The sequence below is a fragment of the Myotis davidii genome, unplaced genomic scaffold (genome assembly GCF_000327345.1).
Source record: "Myotis davidii unplaced genomic scaffold, ASM32734v1 scaffold930, whole genome shotgun sequence".
Lineage (NCBI taxonomy): Eukaryota > Metazoa > Chordata > Mammalia > Chiroptera > Vespertilionidae > Myotis > Myotis davidii.
In genome coordinates this window covers 1,384,256-1,404,979 of record NW_006282518.1, presented here as the reverse complement: position 1 = coordinate 1,404,979, position 20,724 = coordinate 1,384,256, and the positions used below count along the sequence as shown (strand labels likewise).

Sequence of the window (20,724 nt, the reverse complement as noted above, 5' to 3'; positions counted from 1 at the left end):
GTGTTGCTTGTTTCTTGGGATATATTCCTAGAAGTGGGATCACTGGATCAAAAGAGAGTTCCATTTTTAGTTTTCTGAGGAAACGCCATACTGTTCTCCACAGTGGAAAATCACATCTTTTAAGGTAACTAAATCTTATGGTCTGAATCTATCTATATAAAACCCTAATATGCAAATTGACTGAACAGTGTAACGACCGTTTGCTATGACATGCACTGACCACCAGGAGGCAGACACTCAAAACAGGAGCTGCCCCCGGCCTGCAGGCCCCCACTGGCAGCAGCAGGGAGCAGGACTGGCGAGCGGGTGATGCCAGGCCAGCCTAGGTGGGTGTGAGCAGGGGACCCGATCACCCTGCCAGTCGCCCCACAGATGGGCCCTGATTGCCAGCCAGATCTAGGGACCCTACCTGTGCACGAATTTCATGCACTGGGCCTCCAGTGTTTTATAATGTGCTTCACTTAATACATCACTTAACTGTAACCATGGAAAAACAGTTAAGACACTAACACTAACACCCCAGCTGCCTTCAATCTATTTATCAATCCCATTTAAGTGCTTAAAAATCTCAAGTTTTTTCTCTGTGCTCAAAAAGATTCTTATAAAGGCTCACCTGCAAATAAAAACAAGTGCTTGTTCTTTTGTAAAACTAGGATCACACACATTGTTCTAAACTTGGAAATATTTACCTAACATCATTCCAGGTAATGATGTTTGTAAAAACTGTATCATTCCATTAAAATGTTCTACACTTATCATCTTTGAGCCTTGGCCTCTACAAATACAGCCATAATAAACCTCCATAATAAAGTATAGATGCTTTTCTGTCTGTGGGCTGGATGCTTAAACACGGGATTGCTGAGACAAAGACATGTGCATTTTAGTTTTTAAGGAAATTCACACTACAATCATCAATGCATGTGAACAACTGTTTCCTTTCATCCTTCCCAGCATTGGCTGTTGTCCCCCTTCTTCTATTTGTATCAAATCCCTTGCTAATATTTTCACACGAACTTCTTGTGCCACCAATAGGGGTGCACATCTTGTCTTAAACATTTTCAGGTTATTGACTTCTGCCTTCTGAGAAGCACCAATTCATATGGTTAAACCAATACCACATGATCTCACTCATCCATGGATAATAAAGACCATTATAAACTTATGAACAATAGATACAGAGGCAGAGCTGGCTCAAACAGATTGTCAAACTCCAGCAGGAAGGCCAGGGAGGGTTGGGGGGCAGGAGGGAGGGGGGTAAGAGATCAACCGAAGGACTTGTATGCATGCATATAAGCATAACCAATGGACATAAGACACTGGGGGGTAGGGGAGGCCAGGGGATTGTCAAGGGCGGGAAAAAAAAGGAGACATATGTAATACCCTGTGTAATACTTTAAGCAATAAAACAATTTAAAAAAATGTTGTAGGGTCTCTTTATATATTAAATGGATTAAGTCCCTGTCCTGTTTGTTAGCAGTATTGTTTTCAGTCTGCCTTTTGGTTTTGTTTACAGTATTATGTTGTCACTAGAGGCCTGGTGCACGAATTCGCGCATGGGTGGGGTCTGACCGGCCCTCCCTTATCCATATTAGCCTTTTATTATATAGGATTACAATTTCTGAGGTTCTTGTCCTTTTTAAAAATGTTTCCCAACTCCTAAACTTTCCTATAAATATTAGTTTTTTTAAATATATTTTTATTGATTTCAGAGAGGAGAAAGGGAGAGGGAGAGATAGAAACATCAATGATGAGAGAGAACCATTGATCGGCTGCCTCCTGCATACCCCCTACTGGGGAATGAGCCTGCAACCTGGGCATCTGCCCTTGACTGGAATCTAACCAGGGATCCTTCAGTCTGCAGGCCAACTCTCTACCCACTTAGCCAAACCAACTAGGGCCATGTATTTGTTTTTATAGAGAGAGCTTAAACCACCTGAAATTGATTTTTCTATGGCTTCTAAGGTTAATTAGCTTTGTTCTGATGCATATACTAGTACACAGTCCATGATGCCAGCATCACTTATTAAATCAACTCAATCTCCTTTACCCAAGCAAAATGATTAGTAGAATGAAGGAACGGAGTGAACAGAATGGAGTGAAGAAATAAAATGGCGTCACTATGGTCAAGCTGCTAAATTATCAAAATAAAGTAAGCTGAGGCACAAATGACTGTATTCTTGCCTTAACTATTCTAGGAACTAAAACTTCTGAACTTCCCAGTCCTGCATCAATGCCTGCATACACATCTACTGGTTGTGCATCAATACCTGCACATACATCAAACCCTCAGATGACCATATAAATTGTTGGGAGCCATTAGAAATATTGGCTTAGACAAAGCCATCTTAAAAACTCTAAGTTTCTGGTTCCTTCGGAAACTCCTAATTACCAGAAACCACCTGTGTCTTGCAAATTGGCCAGGAGTTAAAAGATAACCTACCCTCACCCTAAGTACACAACTGCTAAATCTCCGCTGACAATCACACATCTCCACTGATAAGCACACAGCCATCCTAAGGCTGCTAATTCACGCATCTCCGCTGATAAGCATAGCCATCCCGGAGTCTACTAAATCTCTAGTAATAGGTTACTGCCCATAGACCCCCTTTACCCACCCCCCGTCCCTAAAACAGTATATATTCTGCCGCTGTAAGAATAAAATTTGAGGCTTGATCAGAACGCTATCTTGCCTCCATTCTTTCGTGTCCCTTGCTTGCCTCATTCTCCTAGGGTGTCTCTTCATTCCCTCGTTGTTGTCCCGCAGACCAGGACAATGAATGACCTCCAGAAGAAATTATTCCATTGTCCAGATCACGGGACATGTGAAGCTTACCATCCTGAACCGATTCATGGGCTAAGAATGCAGGATGAACTCTACTTAAGAATGTACTTTTTACTATAAAAACTCAGCTTTTCTTTCTGCTTTGGAAAACTTTTGGCATTGCCTACCTGAATTTCCCATTTGTAAACCCTAATACCCTTGAATAAATCTCATTTATTGCTAGCCAAAGCCTCCTGACTCTTTTGAGCTGAGTCAACACACCTTACACCACATATTAGCTGCATGTGTCCAAGCCTCTGTGACACTCCTCTTATCCATCCGTCTCTTCCTGTGTCTACATCATACTTCCTATTGGATTACAAGAGGGCAAATCTCCCTTCACTATGGTTATTTTAAATGCTTTTCTTGGCTATTCTTAGAAATGTATTGTTATAAATGAACTTCAAAATCACTTGGTCAAATTCTAAAAACTCCCTTGGGATTCTCTTTAGAATTATCATTAGGATGAAAGACATTGTTCTGATATTTTCATCCAAGAAATGTAATGTCTCTCCACAGATTCAAACTTCAGTTGCTTTCTTTCAATAGGATCTTAACCTAATTCTTATCAGTCTCACAATACTCCGGATTTGTGTTAAACTTATTCCTAGGTATTTAACAATTGGTTTACCACTCTAAATAGGATTTCCAATCTACCCTCCACCCCAATTTCCATTCAAAATGTTTTGTGGTTAGCATAACAAAAGCTTTTAAGTCTGCCTTTCTGCAATCACTTTACCAAATTTTCATGAATTCAACTAGATTTCTAGATGAGTTTCCTAGATCTTCTAACCAATTGGCAAATAATTTCTTTCTATATTTATATTCTTTACATTTTCCCGCCTTACTGAAGTACATAAAGCCTCAAAAAGAACGCTGAATAAAGGGAATAAGCATCCTCACCCTAGTTTCAGAGGAAATGCCTTATGTATTTTCCCCTTATGGACGAGAAAGGGGCCACATACTAAACTGGACAGGCTCAGGGGAGGCCTGTGTGGCCGCCTTACGAACTCAGAGGCCTAAAGGAACCACATATAAGATGGTGTGAAGATAAAACTTCCTAATTAAAAGCAGTCATGGTGGGTAGTCATGTCCTAGGCCTGTATCTCCCTTGACAAAAGTCAATCTTTACCTTAACTGTGCCTGTCATTTTTTTTTTGCATCTACCATAACATACCTTTGGAATGTCAGGGTAATTTCTTTTTTTTTTCCAGACCCCTTCACTGCACCAGAGCAGAGGCCACAAAATCCCTCATTGTTATTGTTATCATGTTGTTAACTGTTAACTATTCTATACCCACCAATGTAAAAGAAGTATGTTTTACTTTTTATCCAATCTCAGAGATTCTGCCCCCAGTTTTGCTTTACCCCACCTCCATAATCTATCACAAATGGATTTCATGTAACTACGCTTATGCCTCCTCCTTTGAGTCTAATGTATCAAGTAAGGTGCAAAACTGCCAAGCTCCAGAGCAGTTTCTCAATCAGTTGAGATTTTGCTTCCTGGCAATTTTTGTCAGTATGGCTCAAATAAACTCATAAAAATTCTCTACTTGTTTGAATCTTTCTTGAGCTGATACCACCCTATCTAATAAAAGAGTAATATGCAAATTAACCATCACTCCGCGACAAAGATGGTGGCACCCATAGCAACCAGGACAGGACGCTGGCGACGTCACCCCAGCAACGTGAGCCCAGCAGGCGTTGCTGTGGTAACCCGGAGCAGGCAAGTGCCCAGCAGTGCCTGCCGGCAGTCGCCCCAGCAATCCGCAAGCAGGCAAGCACTGCCCGCAGGCAGCACCCAGCAGGGCCTGCTTGCCTGTCACCATGGTGTGGAGCAGGCAGGCCCCATAGAGAGCAGAGAACCACGGGGAGCGGGCCTAAGCCGTCAGTAGGACATCCTCTGAGGGCTCCTGGATTGGAGAGGGTGCAGGTCGGGCTGAGGGACGCCCCTATCCCCCCTCCTCGTGCACGAATTTTGTGCATCGGGCCTCTAGTCCTATATAATAAAAGGCTAATATGCAAACAGACCGAACGGCAGACCAACCAACTGGTTGCTATGATGTGTGCTGACCACCAGGGGGCATGTGTGGAACATGATGTGTGGAACATGGCAGGCTGTCAGAGCATGGGAGCAGTGGCAGCGGAAGCGGGGTTGCTGGCAGAAAGGGGACTGGGGGCTGTGGCAGGAGGGGCCAGGCAGGGGCACAGAGGATGGGCCGAGGCCCACCCCTGTGCCCACTGTAGCCTCGCGGCCCACAGTTCCTTTCGAGGTGCACAAATTCATGCACTGGGCCCCCGGTTTAATACAATATTATCTTTAGGTTTCTGATGGTTTCTATTATGTTTAGGTAGTTGCCCTTCTTTTGCAATTTTGTTCTACCTAAAGAAACTTCATTACCCTTTGTGAGAGCATTGATGGACCTGGAGAGCATTATGCTAAGTGAAATAAGCCAGTCAGAGAAAGACAGGTACTATATGATTTCACTCATATGTGGAATTTAACTAAACTACCAAGCAAAATAGAGACAGACACATAGAGAGCAGGCAGACAGCTCTGGTGGGGGAAGGGAGGTTGGAGGGGGTTAGAGTGGCTGAGCAAAAAAGAATAAAAGAGAGAGAGGCCCTAGCTGGTGTGCTAAGTGGTTAGAGTACCACTCTGCGCATGGAAGGGTTTGATTCTAGGTCAGGGGCACATACCTGGTTGCCAGTTTGATCCCTGCCCTGATCAGGGTGAGTGCGGGAGGCAACCAATCAATTTGTCTCTCTCACATCACATAGATGTAGATGTTTCCCTCTGCCTCTCTCTCTCTCCCTCCCACTCACTATCTAAAAAAAACAACACACACACACACACATAAAAAAACAATGGGAAAAATATCCTTGGGTGATGATTAACAAAAGAGAGAGAGAGAGAGAGAGCGAGAGAGAGAGAGAGAGAGAGAGAGACAGAGAGAGAGAGAGAACTCTCATGGATATGGACAATAGTGTGGTGATTATGGGGGTGGGGATGGGGGTGGAAGAGGGCATAGAGGGGATAAATGGTGATGGAAAAAAATAAAAGAAAATTTTAAAATATTTCATAAATACTTCTAAGCCAACTGGATGTAATAAGACAAATATTTTGATGTTTGAAAAAAAGAATGACTATATATTCCCAAATACTTTAGCATCTATTAATGTCAATTATTTTCTCCTTTAAATTATTCATATAATAAATTATGTTTATTTCTTTAAGATTCATATTTTTACATTTATGAACTAAACTTTCTTGCACATAATATATATAAGTCTTTAAATAAAGTGTCAGATTTAACTTACTACTATTTTATACTTGGAAATCTTGCCCATACAGAAATCGGCTTTTAGTATTCTTTTTGTACTATTTTAATGATTCTTTTAAAAGTGCTTTGGAACATTTACTATTTTCTATTAAAGGTTAACAGAGTAATTTTCTGTTTTTCTAAAGACAAACAGTTGCAAGGTCCTGGGGATTTGTTGATGGTAGAATTTTAAGGGTCTTGTCTGCTGCTGCCAGGGAGACCAGCAACCTCCACCCCTTTAGAGCTGGGAAAACTATGTGCCTCAGAAGAATTGTACAGGCTTCCCCTGCTGGTTGTTCTGTTCCAGAAAGAAGGCAGGGGGAAAAGGATATGTTTAGGCAAACAACTTCAAGAGCCCAGCAATTTCAAAAATACTACTTTCCCCCAAATTGTCCAACTGTCTGTGTCACCTTCTGCCTTCAGTGCTCTGCCCTCAGATGGATTTTCAAGTGGAAAAGTTTATTTCCCGGGCCATTAGTAAATCTTCCCATTTATTTATGCCCTTCTATGTATTAGCCTAAGCCAGCGGTCGGCAAACTCATTAGTCAACAGAGCCAAATATCAACAGTACAACAATTGAAATTTCTTTTGAGAGCCAAATTTTTTAAAGTTAAACTATATAGGTAGGTACATTGTTATTAACTTAATTAGGGTACTCCTAAGGGTTAGGAAGAGCCACACTCAAGGGGCCAAAGAGCCGCATGTGGCTCGCAAGCCGCAGTTTGCCAGCCACGGGCCTAAGCAACCATTATGACCGAAGTACTGAAACAACCGGTTGACCAGTCACTATAACACACACTGACCACAAGGGAGCAAACACTCAATGCAGGAGCTGCCCCCTGGTGATCAGTGCACTCTCACAGTCAATGTCTTGTGGCTCCTCCCCCCAGTCAGCCAGCCCACCATAGGCCTCAATCATCGGCCAGGCTGAGGGACCCCACCTGTGCACAAATTCGTACACCAGGCCTCTAGTTAATTATAACAGTGCACAACTCCACAGTACTGCAGGTTTGGGTTGGGGTTGTTTCGTATTTTCCTTAATTCATATAAGGAACTAGGAATCTGAATCACTCCTCTAAAATTACCCTATAACTTTGAATAAATGTCCTTCAAACTCTAAGTTTAATCTTCTTCATCCATAAAATAGAAATAATATCCGCTTGGTACACATGTGAGCATGCAATGTTAAGACACCCAGGGCAGAGGGCCTGGCTAACAATGCAAACATTATTTGTTAACAGTGGTAACTTTTAGCTCATTGTGAAAAAATCTGTCATGCTCTGAAGAACCTAATTCCCCACCCCTTTTAAACTTTCACATAGTATAAGTAAAATGTATAGTTTTTCCTCTTGCCCACAAAACAGTCAAAACTGCACTGTAATGTGGAAATAATTCCTCTCTCAGCTTAAAAAATTAACATGTGTGTACCATGAAACAAATTTGGATGCACACACTTTAGGGACAATGGAATGGGGTAATTTATATATCAATAAACTGAAGCTCTCATCTAAAATGTTTATACATCTAGAGATACACAAGTTTTTTGTTCAAATAAAATAAGTATTGGCTTGATTATATTGTTCTAAAAAGTACTGCAGGTATGAACATCAAACATGCATTCTAAAATATAATACAAAATGTATCCTACAAACTGTAATGATGGGTGGACTTGCAAGTACAGTAGAATTTAGGACAGGAACCAGTTTGCTTAGCAAATTCCCTCTGAAAGACCCAGACATGGAGAGATTATCCAGGGTAGAGAGACAAAGGTGGTGGTTGTCAGGTCATAAAATGGTACATGACATCTTTTATTTAAGAATGAGCCCTAACCGGTTTGGCTCAGTGGATAGATCGTCGGCCTGTGGACTGAGGGGCCCAGGGTTCGATTCCTGTCAAGGGCATGTACCTTGGTTGTGGGCACATCCCCAGTGGGGGGGGGGGTGCGGGAGGCAGCTGATCGATGTTTCTCTCTCACAGGATGTTTCTAACTCCTTCACCCTTCCTCTCTATAAAAAATCAATAAAATATATATTTTTTTAAAAAAGAATGAACCCTAGCAGGTTTGGCTCAATGGATAGAGCGTTGGCCTGAGGACCAAAGGGTCCTGGGTTCGATTCTGGTCAAGGGCACGTAACTTGGTTGCAGGCTTCTCCCCAGCCTGGGCCTGGCTGAGGCTCATGCAGGAGGCAACCAATCAATGTGCTTCTCTCACATCGATATTTATTTTCCCTCTCCCACTCTCTCTAAAAATCAATGGAAAAATAGCCTTGGGTGAGGATTTTAAAAAAGAATGAATGAGTGTTATTAAATTCAGAAATTATAGAGTTATTTCTTATTGTAAGTACACTTCTGCCCTAAATATAAATCTACATATAACTCACAAAGAGAATGAAGGGGACCAGAACATGCCACCTCAAAATATGTTGCATTGGCATATTGACTAGAGAGGCTTTCTCTGAACTCCCATTATCTGCCTAAAGACAGATCCTCCAAAAGAAACTCAACTGTCATCCATTCCCCTCCCGGGAGGATTCAACCAGGAACATCGCCTCTTAGCACAGGAGAGAAGATTGACACTACGTGGACTCCAACAAACTTTGTCGCAAACTACCTTGCCTTCTATCTATTCTTCTAAGGGCCCACCCATCTTTCCGAAAAGTCATTTACTCTCCCTTTTCCTTATTTAAGACTACAGGCCCAGTGCACGAAATTTGTGCATGGGTAGAGTCCCTAGTAGCTGCCGGCTGGGGCCTTCTTTCATTACGTGCTGCCCCCTGGTGGTTAGCGTACATCATAGCGAGTGATCAAACTCCTGGTCGGTCAAATTTCAGAGTGAACACTTTGAATATTAGGCTTTTATATATATAGAAGATGATATTTAAGCCTAAATTCTAAAGCTACTACCTCTGTGTTATTCACTTTTCTCTTGGGACCTTCACATACATAAGAGGTATACATGCCAATAAACTTCTGTTTTTCTCTTGTTAATCTGTTTGTGATTATAGGAGTCTCAACCAAGAACTAGAAGGGTAGACAGAAAATTCTCCTCCCGTACAAGATGATATATTTATCTTCTTAACCAGTTATACTTAAAGTTGTTTTAGGAAGGCACAATTCAGATTAGTTATATTATCAGCTCACTTAAAAACATTATCTGGAAAACACAAGTACCTGATAGCAGTCTCCTTTAAGATTGTCTAAGACATCACCACATGTTTTTCGCATGTATTTCTTACATCCATCAATCACCATTTGGTCAATGTTCAGAACAGGTTAAGGAGAAATTTAGCCAGAATTTAAACATATCAAAGAATCCTGAAATAGTAATACTTTTTTAAAAAGGTTAAGACAAACAGAAGTTTTATAACATTCATTTATGTATCACAAGTTAAAAAAGATGAGGAAGACAATGATTATATTTTTGCACCCAGGACATTCAAAAAGAAATGAATTTTTTTCTTCTCATAAAGAAGCTATTTTGGCAACTGCTGAGTAGACATGGTACCAAAGTTGCTTGTTCTTTCATTTGCAACTACATTATCTCTGCTTCTTTGTTGCTGGCCACATAAAAAGGCTATTGGTACTAAATTGAAATGTTTGTTCAAGGCACTCTTTATCACACATTTCCCTCATAACATTAACTGGAGTCACAGGACAAAAAGGGAGGAAGAAAACAAAAGTAGCCCATTGAACCTGATTCCATGTAAAAAGGATATCTCTACCATAGTGACCATCTTTGGTTTCAGTTTGACTATTTCACATAAAATGCCCCCATCTCCACCTCCCAGAATCAGCACGTCTTTGCCAGTGTAATCTTCTTTGCCACTGCCCATGATGGCCCGGGTATACGCCAAATCACTCTCCGCCAGATCTAGGAAGGAAACAGACCCAAATTGGTGACTCTACCCAAACCCACACACCACCTGACTCACACCCCTCTCGGAAGGGCTGGATTCTAGCCCAAGATGTTTCATTTTCAATTTTTAAATACAGTCAACAATGCACAAAAGTAGTTTTTTGGGTTGTGGATTTTTCATCAATCCCAATACAATACATTATACACATAGATGACATACATGTCTGCATTAGTCATTCAGAAAAAAACTTGGTCTTAAGGACGTACTGATATGAATTTTAAAAAGCAATTATGTCTTTCCAGATGAAATAACACAACATCTAAGAGTTGCTTCAAAATATGAGAAACAGCCCAGCCAGCATAACTCAGTGGTTGAGCACTGACCTATGAACCAAGGAGGTCACAGTTCGATTCCCAGTCAGGGCACATGCCCAGATTGCAGGCTAGATTCCCAGTGTGGGGCATGCAGGAGGCAGCTGATCAATGATTCTTTCTCATCATCAATGTTTCTCCCTTCCTCTCTGAAATCAATTTAAAAAAATGACAAAGAAAGTGGACTGGGGTTTAGGGGAAACAAGACTGGCCAGGAGTCAATAACCATTGACACTCAGTGGTGAGGGTATTATGTGGGTTCATCATACTACTTTGTCTACTTAGATGTGAGGTTTTCCTTAACAAAAATATTTTTGTAAATAAGCAATTATATACTTTTGGAAATACAATCCAAATACTCAATACTAAGAAATTAAGAAAAAAGAATGTCAGGACAAAGTTTTTCTGGCTCTGCTGTAAAACACAAAGGCCCAGACAATCTACAAGTGAACACAACAGGAATGTTCATTTCAAAAACACCAGTGCCAAGGACAAACTTGGGCAAATCCGCAACAGTGATATCTGTCAGGAAAACAACATAATCCAACAGTCATTTTCTTTAAAAAAATGTTTTTAATATATTTTTATTGGTTTTAGAAAGGGAGAGACAGATAGAAACACCAATGATGAGAGGGAATCATTGATCCTTGTATGCCCCCTACAGGGGATCGAGCCCACTACCTAGGCATGTGCCCCTGACCAGAATCAAGCCTGGGGCCTTTCAGTCTGCAGGCCGACACTCTATCCACTGAGCCAAACTGGCTAGGGGCCAACACAGTCACTTTGTTATACAATTGGAGTAGGGCTGGAATACTTACTAACATCCCCACTGAGGATGAGAATATTTCCAAACTGCTTCGAGTGCAGAATTTTAATGTTCTGATAAGGTGAATCTTCATCATACACCACTTCATCTATGTCGTACTCAACCAGGCGGCCATCAGCAGTGGGCCAGTACCTGTCAATGGTCCCTCCTCGAACTATGGGTGGTAATCTGGAAAAAAAGGGAGACAAGAATGAGCCTTGTAAGAAGGCCGCTTATGGTGAGCCTGCCTTAAAATTGGACCTGGAAGCAAGAGTGTGCGGAAGCAAGCCACATGGCCCCAGGCTGACTCCTGAATAGCACCCACAAATCTAATGCTTGGCCTTTTAGGTTTAACCAACATGACCACCAAATCTCCACAACTGCTGGACACAGGACTTTACTCTTTAAAAACCCTCTTGGCATGATTTAAATTTTCCTAATACAGTGGGGCCTTGACTTACGAGTGTCCCGACTAACAAGTTTTTTGAGATACCAGCTGTCTCTGTCTCTCAGCGATTTTTTGCATTGAGTTGACAGAGTAATTTGAGTTAACGAGCTCCTTAACAAGCTCAGTTTCGGAACGCCCCCACTGTAAAAAGTTGGAGAAAATGGCCACTGCGGACATCACACTTTACCCCTAATATGTCAGCAGGGATCTCTTAAGATGGCCTACTTAACTACATGGCCATTATCACATTCCTGCAAAGTGCAAATGGACGTAATACCAGCATGTAGTTCAGAATCCATCCTCGAGTGTTCCCAATTGTACAAATAATGTCCTTTATAGTTGTTCTGCTTTTGAACGAAGGATCATACAATGTATTTTGCTGAGTTTTCTTTTTTTTCCTTTCTTAGCCTCATTTAATCTAGACTAGTTTTTTTCCCCCTTGACATCTTGGAAAAGTCCAGACCAAGTACTGTGCAGAAAACTCCTCAGGTGGGTTTGCCTGATCATCTTCATTAGAGTCAAGTTGACGTATATCCTAGAGCAGCGGTTCTCAACCTGAGGGTCGCGACCCCTTTGGCGGTCGAACGACCCTTTCACAGGGGTTGCCTAAGACTACCCTGCATATCAGATATTTACATTACGATTCATAACAGTAGCAACATTACAGTTATGAAGTAGCAACGAAAATAACTTTATGGTTGGGTCACAACATGAGGAACTGTACTTAAAGGGCCAGAAGGTTGAGAACCACTGTCCTAGAGGCATCACAATAGGGAGAGGAGTTGTGTGCTTGTCCAATTATAGGTGATGCTAAGTGTGACCAATCAGTTGAAGTAGATGGCACCAGATCTGTCCATGTGCAAAGGTACCTTTCTGTCCCTTTAAAATTACTAAGCAAGCTGTGGGGTGATCCTCCCAAGCTGGGTAAGGTCCTGATCTCCCAAGAAGCCTTCACCGGTGGCTTTGGCATCTACAAGGTCCTTGCCTGAACCTATTATTACTAGAGTGGCTGCCAACAGATGATTTTCTGATTCCATTATTGCAGAAGTATTCAGTCCTTCAGATAGGGTGAGTGTACTAGAAACCACCAGCAGAGGACACTAAGAGACAGGGAAACAGACCTGGAAAAGGGGCTTGGCAAATCTAACTGGAATACAAACACAATGACAACACATTGCACACATGGCACAACCTGTCTCCAAGTCATGTGTTCTCGGACAGTGGTGTGTGATAGCAAAACAGCTGCAGACCCCTCAAACGCCGGGAGATGCGGCCTCTGACTTGCTCCGATGAGCTGCTTTTCCCTCCCCTGCTTCCCAGAGTCCAGTCTGGACCTGTTGTAAGTTAAAGAGGCTTCTCGTGGGGAAATAGTCAAGGACACTGAGATTTACAAAATCAAGTTCCCATATACTCTCATTTAACGCTAACGGCTCCTGATTTACCACTTCATCTTTCAGATATACAACTTCAGCTGTTGGAATGTTAGGCAGGACCATTTTTCTTGTAAAATGTGGAGCCCCAATCAGGACACCTTCACCCATCCCAAGAGCAGGCAAATAGGACTTGGGGGAAGCCTCTTCCTTCACCCCTGGCTGATGGTGGGGAGTAGCCCCAGCTTTCAGGGGCAGAAACCTACCGAACCTACCTCCTGGCTGACAGCCAGCCAGCTATCGGCTTTTACTGAACTATGCGCAAACCCGCTGAAAATAAACAATGCCCAATCTCAGTGATGTCAACAGTGCCTTGGCTAAGGTTGAGCCTCTTTCCTTAACTGCAACACAGTGGTTTGTAAAGATTGGCAAAGAAACAACAAGGATATGCAGTAGGATGGGGCAGGCATTACCGCGATGAAGTACTCATCCTATCGGGACTTGCATTTATCTCCCTGTGATGGGCTACAGGGGATACTCTGGAAGCCTACAAAACTCCTGTTCCAACCATCACTGCTGAAAATCAAAATTGGATGGTAGAAAAGTCAGGCAGATCCTGGCCAGTGTGGCTCAGTTCACTGAGCATCATCCAGGGCCCAAAAAGGTCACTGGTTTGGTACCTGGTCAGGGCACATGCCCAGATTGTGGGTTCAATCCCTGTTGGGATGTGTGCCGGAGGAAACTAATCAATATTCGTTCCCGCCCGCCCCCCTCCCTTCTTCTCTCAAATCAATAAAAATATTTTTTTTAAAAAAGAAAAGAAAGGCAGAATACGCCCTGGGCCTCAGGTACGGGTGTGTAAACTGCAAGAATTATTTGCAACAAAACTTATGTGAGCTTGTTTTCCTGTTCTTTTTCTTTTGGAAAGTAAAATACAAAAATACATTTTCTAAAAACACAAAAACAAAGACAACAACAAAAAAACAGCCCTAACTGGTTTGGCTCAGTGGATAGAGCATCAGCCTGCAGACTGAAGTGTCCTGAGTTTGATTCCGGTCAAGGGCATGTACCTTGGTTGCTGGTACATCCCGGAAGGGGGTGTGCAGGAGGCAGCTGATCGATGTTTCTCTCTCATCGATGTTTCTAACTCTCTATCCCTCTCCCTTCCTCTCTGTAAAAAAATAAATAAATAAAATATAGATTTAAAAAAAAAACATGGCTTCATAGATGAAAAATTACATTTACTTCATTGCCCGTAGGGGAGTAATAATTTCAGATGTTCCTGAGTTATTTGTTAATGACTGACTCTCTAACAATGTCATTCCCGGGAGAGAAAAGTGGCACCATCCTTTTCCTTTTGAAGTCAATAACAAAGGGCCTACCACAAAGTATTTCCAACCACCTCTCACCTCCTTCCACCCTGATTTTATGAAGAGACGTAAAAACAGTGACAAGCAAAAACAAATTCTGCATTTCGAACTGAACGTCTAAAGCCTAACTTCACTATCCCTTTAGAAACTCCTGGACCAGAAAGACACAAACGAACCAGACTTCTCATAAATGCTGAGGCCCATAAATGCCTTCCATCTGTTTCCTTCTTCCCAGAATTAACTCTGATAAAAATCAGACCAATAAAACTCAGAGGCATTTTGAAGTCGGGTAATCCATCATCTCCAAGTTTAGACATTTTACAACACAGTGGGAACCCGTTCAATTCAAATGGCTGTAGATAAGGAAAACTCTTAGAAATGGGAAAAGATAAATCCAGAAAGGAGCATGGGTGTGGATGTGTTTTTTAAGGATGGGGAAGGGGCTGAGAACACATAAACTGAACTTGGCGTTCTGACAGAAATTAAAAAAAAAAAAAAGCGGGCAAATACTGCACTGTGCCATGTTCTTTTCACTTGCAGTTTCCTGCTCTCTGCCCCACCAGAGACTAAACGCCTTTCTAGTTCTGGTACATGGCCCTGGAGCCTTCCTATGGACTGATCACACTTAGCATGCTGAGCCACTAAGTACTTAAACATACTAGCTCTTGCCAATAAGGATTCCTCTCCTGGAAAGGGCCATGAACTACAGAAATCTGTATTCCAGGTGCTTCCATCAGTGATGGCATGACCTTGGTGAAGTCCCTCTATGTCTCTGCATCTATGTGTTGGCCTTTATGAGCAAGGGACAAGCCTCCTAACTTTCGGGGGCCTGATAAGGAACCACCCAGGCAGGCAAGAGCAAACTCCTGAGAATGACTTGCTGTAAATCCATTAATTCCCAGGACCTACCAGACTCTATCCGTTCTAATAAATGTTGACACTATAGCTTCTAGCAAAGCTCTTAACATCTGACACCTCTGGCAAATACCTCTGCGCTGTCCAACCTGGCAGTCATCAACCATTAGCTATTGACATAAGGGGAGTGAGACTGAAGAACTGAACGGTTTCTTTTTATTACCTTAACTAGAGGCCCAGTGTGTGAAAATTTGTGCACTCGGGGGGAGGGAAGGGGTCCCTCTGCCTGGCCTGTGCCCTCTCACAGTCCGGGAGCCCTCAGAGGATGTCCAGCGGGGAGCAGGCCTAAGCAGTTAGTCAGACATCCCTAGCACTGCTGCGGAGGCAGGAGAGGCTCCCACCACCACCACTGCACTCCCAGCTGGGAGCCTGGCTTGTGGCTGAGCCAAGCTACCCCTGTCGGAGTGCACTAACCACCAGAGGGCAGCTCCTTTGTTGAGCTTCTGCCCCCTGGTGGTCAGTGTGCAATTTGCATATTACACTTTTATTATACAGGATTTTAAAGAGCCACATGGGGTATAGTGGCTACACTCCTGGACAGGGAAAGCTGAACAGTCTTCATTACCATTTGAAGAGAACCTACCTGTGGCTGCTCAAGGTAGGTGGCCTCTTGATTCTTAGTACCTTGCAAAGACTTCTCACTTGCAAATTTTCTGTCACCCCACCCTGTCATAAATCTCTTAACTGCTTCATTCTACTCTGGAGCCCAGAACTCAGAACAGAGACAGGCGCCCTTTTGTCTTCACTGGACAGAAGGAGGGAAGTTTCCTCTCTCCCCTTTGACCGAGGCAGCAGCCTCACCGGGTTCTCTGTTCTCCAGAGTTTCGAGCTTCTGGGACTCACTCCACATCACCTTTGTGCCTTTGTCTCATCTTATCCAGCATGTTTCTCTCGCAGTCCGCGTGTGTGTCCTCTCATGTCTTGTTTTGGTGTGAGGGGCCACTAGCTCAGTCTACCATGTGGCCAGAAGCACAAGCTGACTTTGATCTGTGCCACATCTTTAGCAGACATAACTCAGGGACACCACCACCTTCCTGATTATTGTATCACTTAACCCAACACAAAAGGACATTCGGGAGTGGACTTACCGCTTCACCCGCCCAGTAGCGTCGTGACTCAATTCTTTCATTCTTTCTTCTACTTTGTTCAAAAGCTGCGATTAAAAGAAATCAAATCAGTGGGCTTCTAGAATGGGCTGAATGGAACTGCGGCTAAATGACAGACCAGGAACTTGAGGCTGTGTTGACAGGGCTATGTGAACTGGCAGGTACCCAAATACACCTGTCCTCCCCTCCCTACAGCAGCCTCCACGGGTTCTGCATCCCACACCAACCAGTCCCCGTGCCGCTGACCTAACCTCCATCTAAGTGACCAAGAAAACAATGGGAAAGGGGGAGGCTCAAGGGTAATGCAGGTATAACATCTTGACTAAAGCTTTACATTCCATTCGCTGCGGTGCACAGGAAAATCAGTCCTCAAGCTGTCAAGGGAAAAGTGGCAGCCAGGTTCCTACAAACAACTGAGGATCAACTATTTCTCTTCTAAAACCACTCACTGCGGAGGAAGGAACGTCTACTGTTCACTGGGAAGTCAGCAATTAAGTGAAATCATTTTAACATTATTAAACGGAGCGGGCTTTGGGACCCTCAAATACTTGAGTAAATAACAGTGAAAAACCGACACTGTCAACTTCTTTGCCTTCTGCATCGCCGTCGTAACTCTGAAGGTCCAGCAACACCAATCCATGTGGGTAAATTCTCAAATTGGCAAAGCTATGAAGGAAAGCATAATTTTAAGGTTAGGAATTGTATCAAAGGGAAAAAAAGATGTCAACCCAATTCAAAGGAAAGACCAATTCTCCCCCCCACCCCACCCCACCCCGCCCCAAATTACATACTTAACCCTGTTGCTTCCTTTTTAGAGCCACTTAGGGACAGGGAAGCCACCAATCATTCAGGAAAGATTTAGAGAGAGTCGCCAAATACTAAGGTTTTCAAAAGAGGTTCTTGGGCCCAGAAAGACATTCAGTAGCCAGTTCTGTGAATCTGATTTTTAAGAAGCTTGCCCAGCACGTGATTCAGCCAGGTCTAGTGACCACTGGGAGGGAGGGTGGGGAGGGGCCAACTAGGTTCTCCCCATTAACCTTCAGAATTCAAACAGAGCCATATACATAACACATATGGACACAGAAAAGTGTGGTGATAGCCTGAGGGAAAGGGGGAGAGGGGATGTGGGGCACGTGGGGAGGTAATGGGCACAGAAAGAGACTTTGCTTAGGGCGATGGGCACACAATGCCTTGTGCAGGTGATGCTTTGTTGAGTTGTTCACTTGAAACCTGTATGGTTTTGCAAACTAATGTCACCTAATAAATCCAATTAAAAAAAGGAAAAAGAAAACCAGAGCTGGTTATTTCCAAATGCAGGCAGGTGGTAATTAAATTCGCTAAGTTCAGGGTCAGCACACTCCCTGCAGCCTGCAAACCAGATCCAGCCTGCAGCACGTTTTAAAAAGCCTGTACTCGAAACAGGGTTTTTACGCTTTTAAAGAGCGCGTTTCTTTTAATCAAAGAAGAATATGCAACAGAGACTTTATGTGACTCCTCACAGAAAAGCTTTCTGACCCCCAGTTTAGTGGATCTGAGCAGCATTTCTTATGAAATAAAAATGTGAGAGTATCACATGCATTGAGTTAATTATTTGAGGAAGCATTTTTTCAATTATACTGTGTATTTGTATTATATATACGCAGATGTGTATGTGACTATGTGAAGGTATTTCTTACCATGAGTCATGGTTAAACACTATTTGAAATATACTAAATTAGAAGGTGAATTATGTTCAGACGATAGGCAATGTGCTTGGATGTAAAAATAAATGCAACTAGTTAATTTTCACCCTCAGCCCTTAGAGGGCCTCAAAAATCAAGTTCAGGCCCAGGACACCACACATGCATCTATATCTGAATGAGCTGATCATCATCACCCTCCCCCCGCCAGCAGCACAAAGGAATGGGGTCCTTTAACCACCTGGGTGGTTATAGCAGACTGCTCTGCGAAGAACCAGGGTAACACAGAGAATGCTGGAGGGTGGGGTGCCAAGCACCAACCGCGAGGGATTAAGACCAGAAATAAAAAGAAGCTGCCAGTGGGGAATATGGAGGACATGTAAAAAGGTGGCTGAGGACCAGGACCTTGCATGGCCAAGGGGCCATTAACCAGAAGCCAGGCCAGAAGCAGGGTGTGGAGCTGCAGTGCTTCCCTTGAGCACGTGTCAGGATGGTGGTGGGGAGCGGGGAGTGAGGTTTCGGGACGGGTACCCATGGGTCAGGCACCAGGGGGATGGGTCCTAGCTGACCAAGTGAAAGAGGAAGACCAATGGAGAAAATATGTCTTTAAACTAAGAAATGCTCCTTTTAATTTTTTTTGCTTATAAAAGCAATTTCCAAACAGCTCCTGTCACTCAAAAACTCTCTTCCAGGAGGAATTCTAAGCCCCCTGCACGGCTGAAATTGGTGTCTAGGGGAGAAGCTTCAAGAACTGCAGTAGCGAGGGAGGTGGGGCCGGCTGCAAAGGCCCCTGAGGAGATGGTCAGAGATGCAAGGCTTCACTGTCTGAATTGCTGTGATCCCCAAAGGATGGACCGCAGCAAGGACAGTGAGAGATGGTGGCAGGGAGGGTAGAGAAGAGAGGCCAGGGCGGAGAGGGGCTGCATGTGAGAGCGTGTAGGAGCTGGAGGGTGCAGTGACAGCTCAGACCACTGCTTCCAGACTTGCTGGAAACGGGGCCAGACCATGGATATGATGGAGAGCAGAAAGGAATCGATTTCGGATCACCCTTGAGGAAGAAGTAACTTTAGATGCATGTGAGGTATCTGCTAAACACATTATGTGGAGGTATGCTACATAGTTAGAAATACAAATCTGGGCTTGGGGAGAGAGGGGTGAGGACATCTTTGAGAAGCATCAGCAGAGGGAATGCCAAGTACCGCCATAAGGGTGGACCAGGTATACATATAAAGAGAATAATGGAAGGGGAGGTGGCCTCAAAACTAAGTTTCCCTCATCTCACAGCACTGTCTTCTGGGCCTCTGTAAACCGAGTTGAGGGGGTATCTTTTTTAAAAATATTTTTTTATTGATTTCAGAAAGGAAGGGAGATGGAGAGATAGAAACATCAATGACAAGAGAATCACTGATTGGCTGCCTCCTGCATGCCCCCTACCAGGGATCAAGCCCACAACCTGAGCATGTGCCCCTGACCAGGAATCGAGCCATGACCCCCTGGTTCAACCAATGTGCCACACTGGCTGGGCAAGGGGGGTGTCTTTTAATAGAAAAACCAGGGAGAGAATGTGAGACATTAATGAAGCCACGTGCAATTCTAAGACTCTGTATCCATTGGGGGAATGGAATGAAAGCCATCAAAAATACCCAGGAGTTTACCTTTTTAAATTAAGAGTGCAAATTACTAACAATCTGCAGAGCATCCTAAACCAATCTAGATATAGTGCAAACCTAGAGTCAGGAAAATACAAAAGCTCAATGCACTGGCATCATCTGTTACTGGTCACGTGTTAATTTAGGTTCCCTTTCTTAGTCTCAGAACACATCGACTTTCATCTACACTTTGATTACATGAAGTCTTGATAGTCTGTAAGTTTAAGGGAAAACAAAACAAAACACGTGAACTCTTGGATCTCAGGTTCCTGTTAGGCTTCTTGTAGGCGTTCTCATCCTGCATTTTCCAATGGTCTGCATTAATAGGTGATCACTTAGAACACTGGTACCCACAGCGGGATCAAGTCACCAGCAGCAGCAGCATCCCGAGAGCCTGCTGGAAATGCTATATGGCAGTGGTTGCCAACCTTTCGGACCTCGCGGACCACCAGTTGGAGACCGCTGCTATATGGGGTGCTTCCCCAGACCTACCACATCAGAAAAACTTGGACAGGGGCCTAGGAACCTGTTTTAACCAAGTCCAGATCACTGCCTACCAGTCCACACTGCTTGTGCTGTTCAGGGCTTCTAGGCTACACAGCAAAATCACCTTCGGGGCTTTGGAGAAACACTGACACTCAGTGGCCTCAATCTGGGGGAAGGGGAGAGATAGTGAGTCCCTGAACATGGAATTTTTTAAAAATCTTTATTGTTGAAAGTATTACATATGTGCCCCTTTTCCCCCACTGACCTTTTCTAGCCCACCCCTGCTCTCCCCCAGGTCTTCACCACCCTATTGTCTGTGTCCAAGGGCTCTGCATATATGCACACAAGTTCTTTGACTGATCACTTCCCACCTACCTACCCTCCCTCCCCCTGGGCATGGGATGTTGTGAAGTGCTCCCAGGTGATGCTGCTGTGCAGGTAAGGCCAAAAAGCACTGAATTCTAGCCTCCTCTTAAAAACTGTCAATGAAGGGGAAAAAATCCCTGACCACCACCACGCTCTAC

General features: G+C 43.6%; 1 protein-coding gene across 1 annotated transcript in view; it reads right to left on the bottom strand.

Moving 5' to 3' along the window:
• SMS (spermine synthase) overlaps positions 1 to 20,724 on the bottom strand; it is a 33,139-nt gene that overhangs the window by 12,203 nt on the left and 212 nt on the right. The window contains exons 2-6 of the mRNA XM_006752996.2: positions 16,962 to 17,052; positions 16,369 to 16,433; positions 11,191 to 11,366; positions 9,861 to 10,015; positions 9,316 to 9,405 (exon numbers count right to left, since the gene is read on the bottom strand). Of these exons, the coding sequence (XP_006753059.1) occupies positions 9,316 to 9,405; positions 9,861 to 10,015; positions 11,191 to 11,366; positions 16,369 to 16,433; positions 16,962 to 17,052 (577 nt within the window). The remainder of the gene's footprint in view (positions 1 to 9,315; positions 9,406 to 9,860; positions 10,016 to 11,190; positions 11,367 to 16,368; positions 16,434 to 16,961; positions 17,053 to 20,724) is intronic.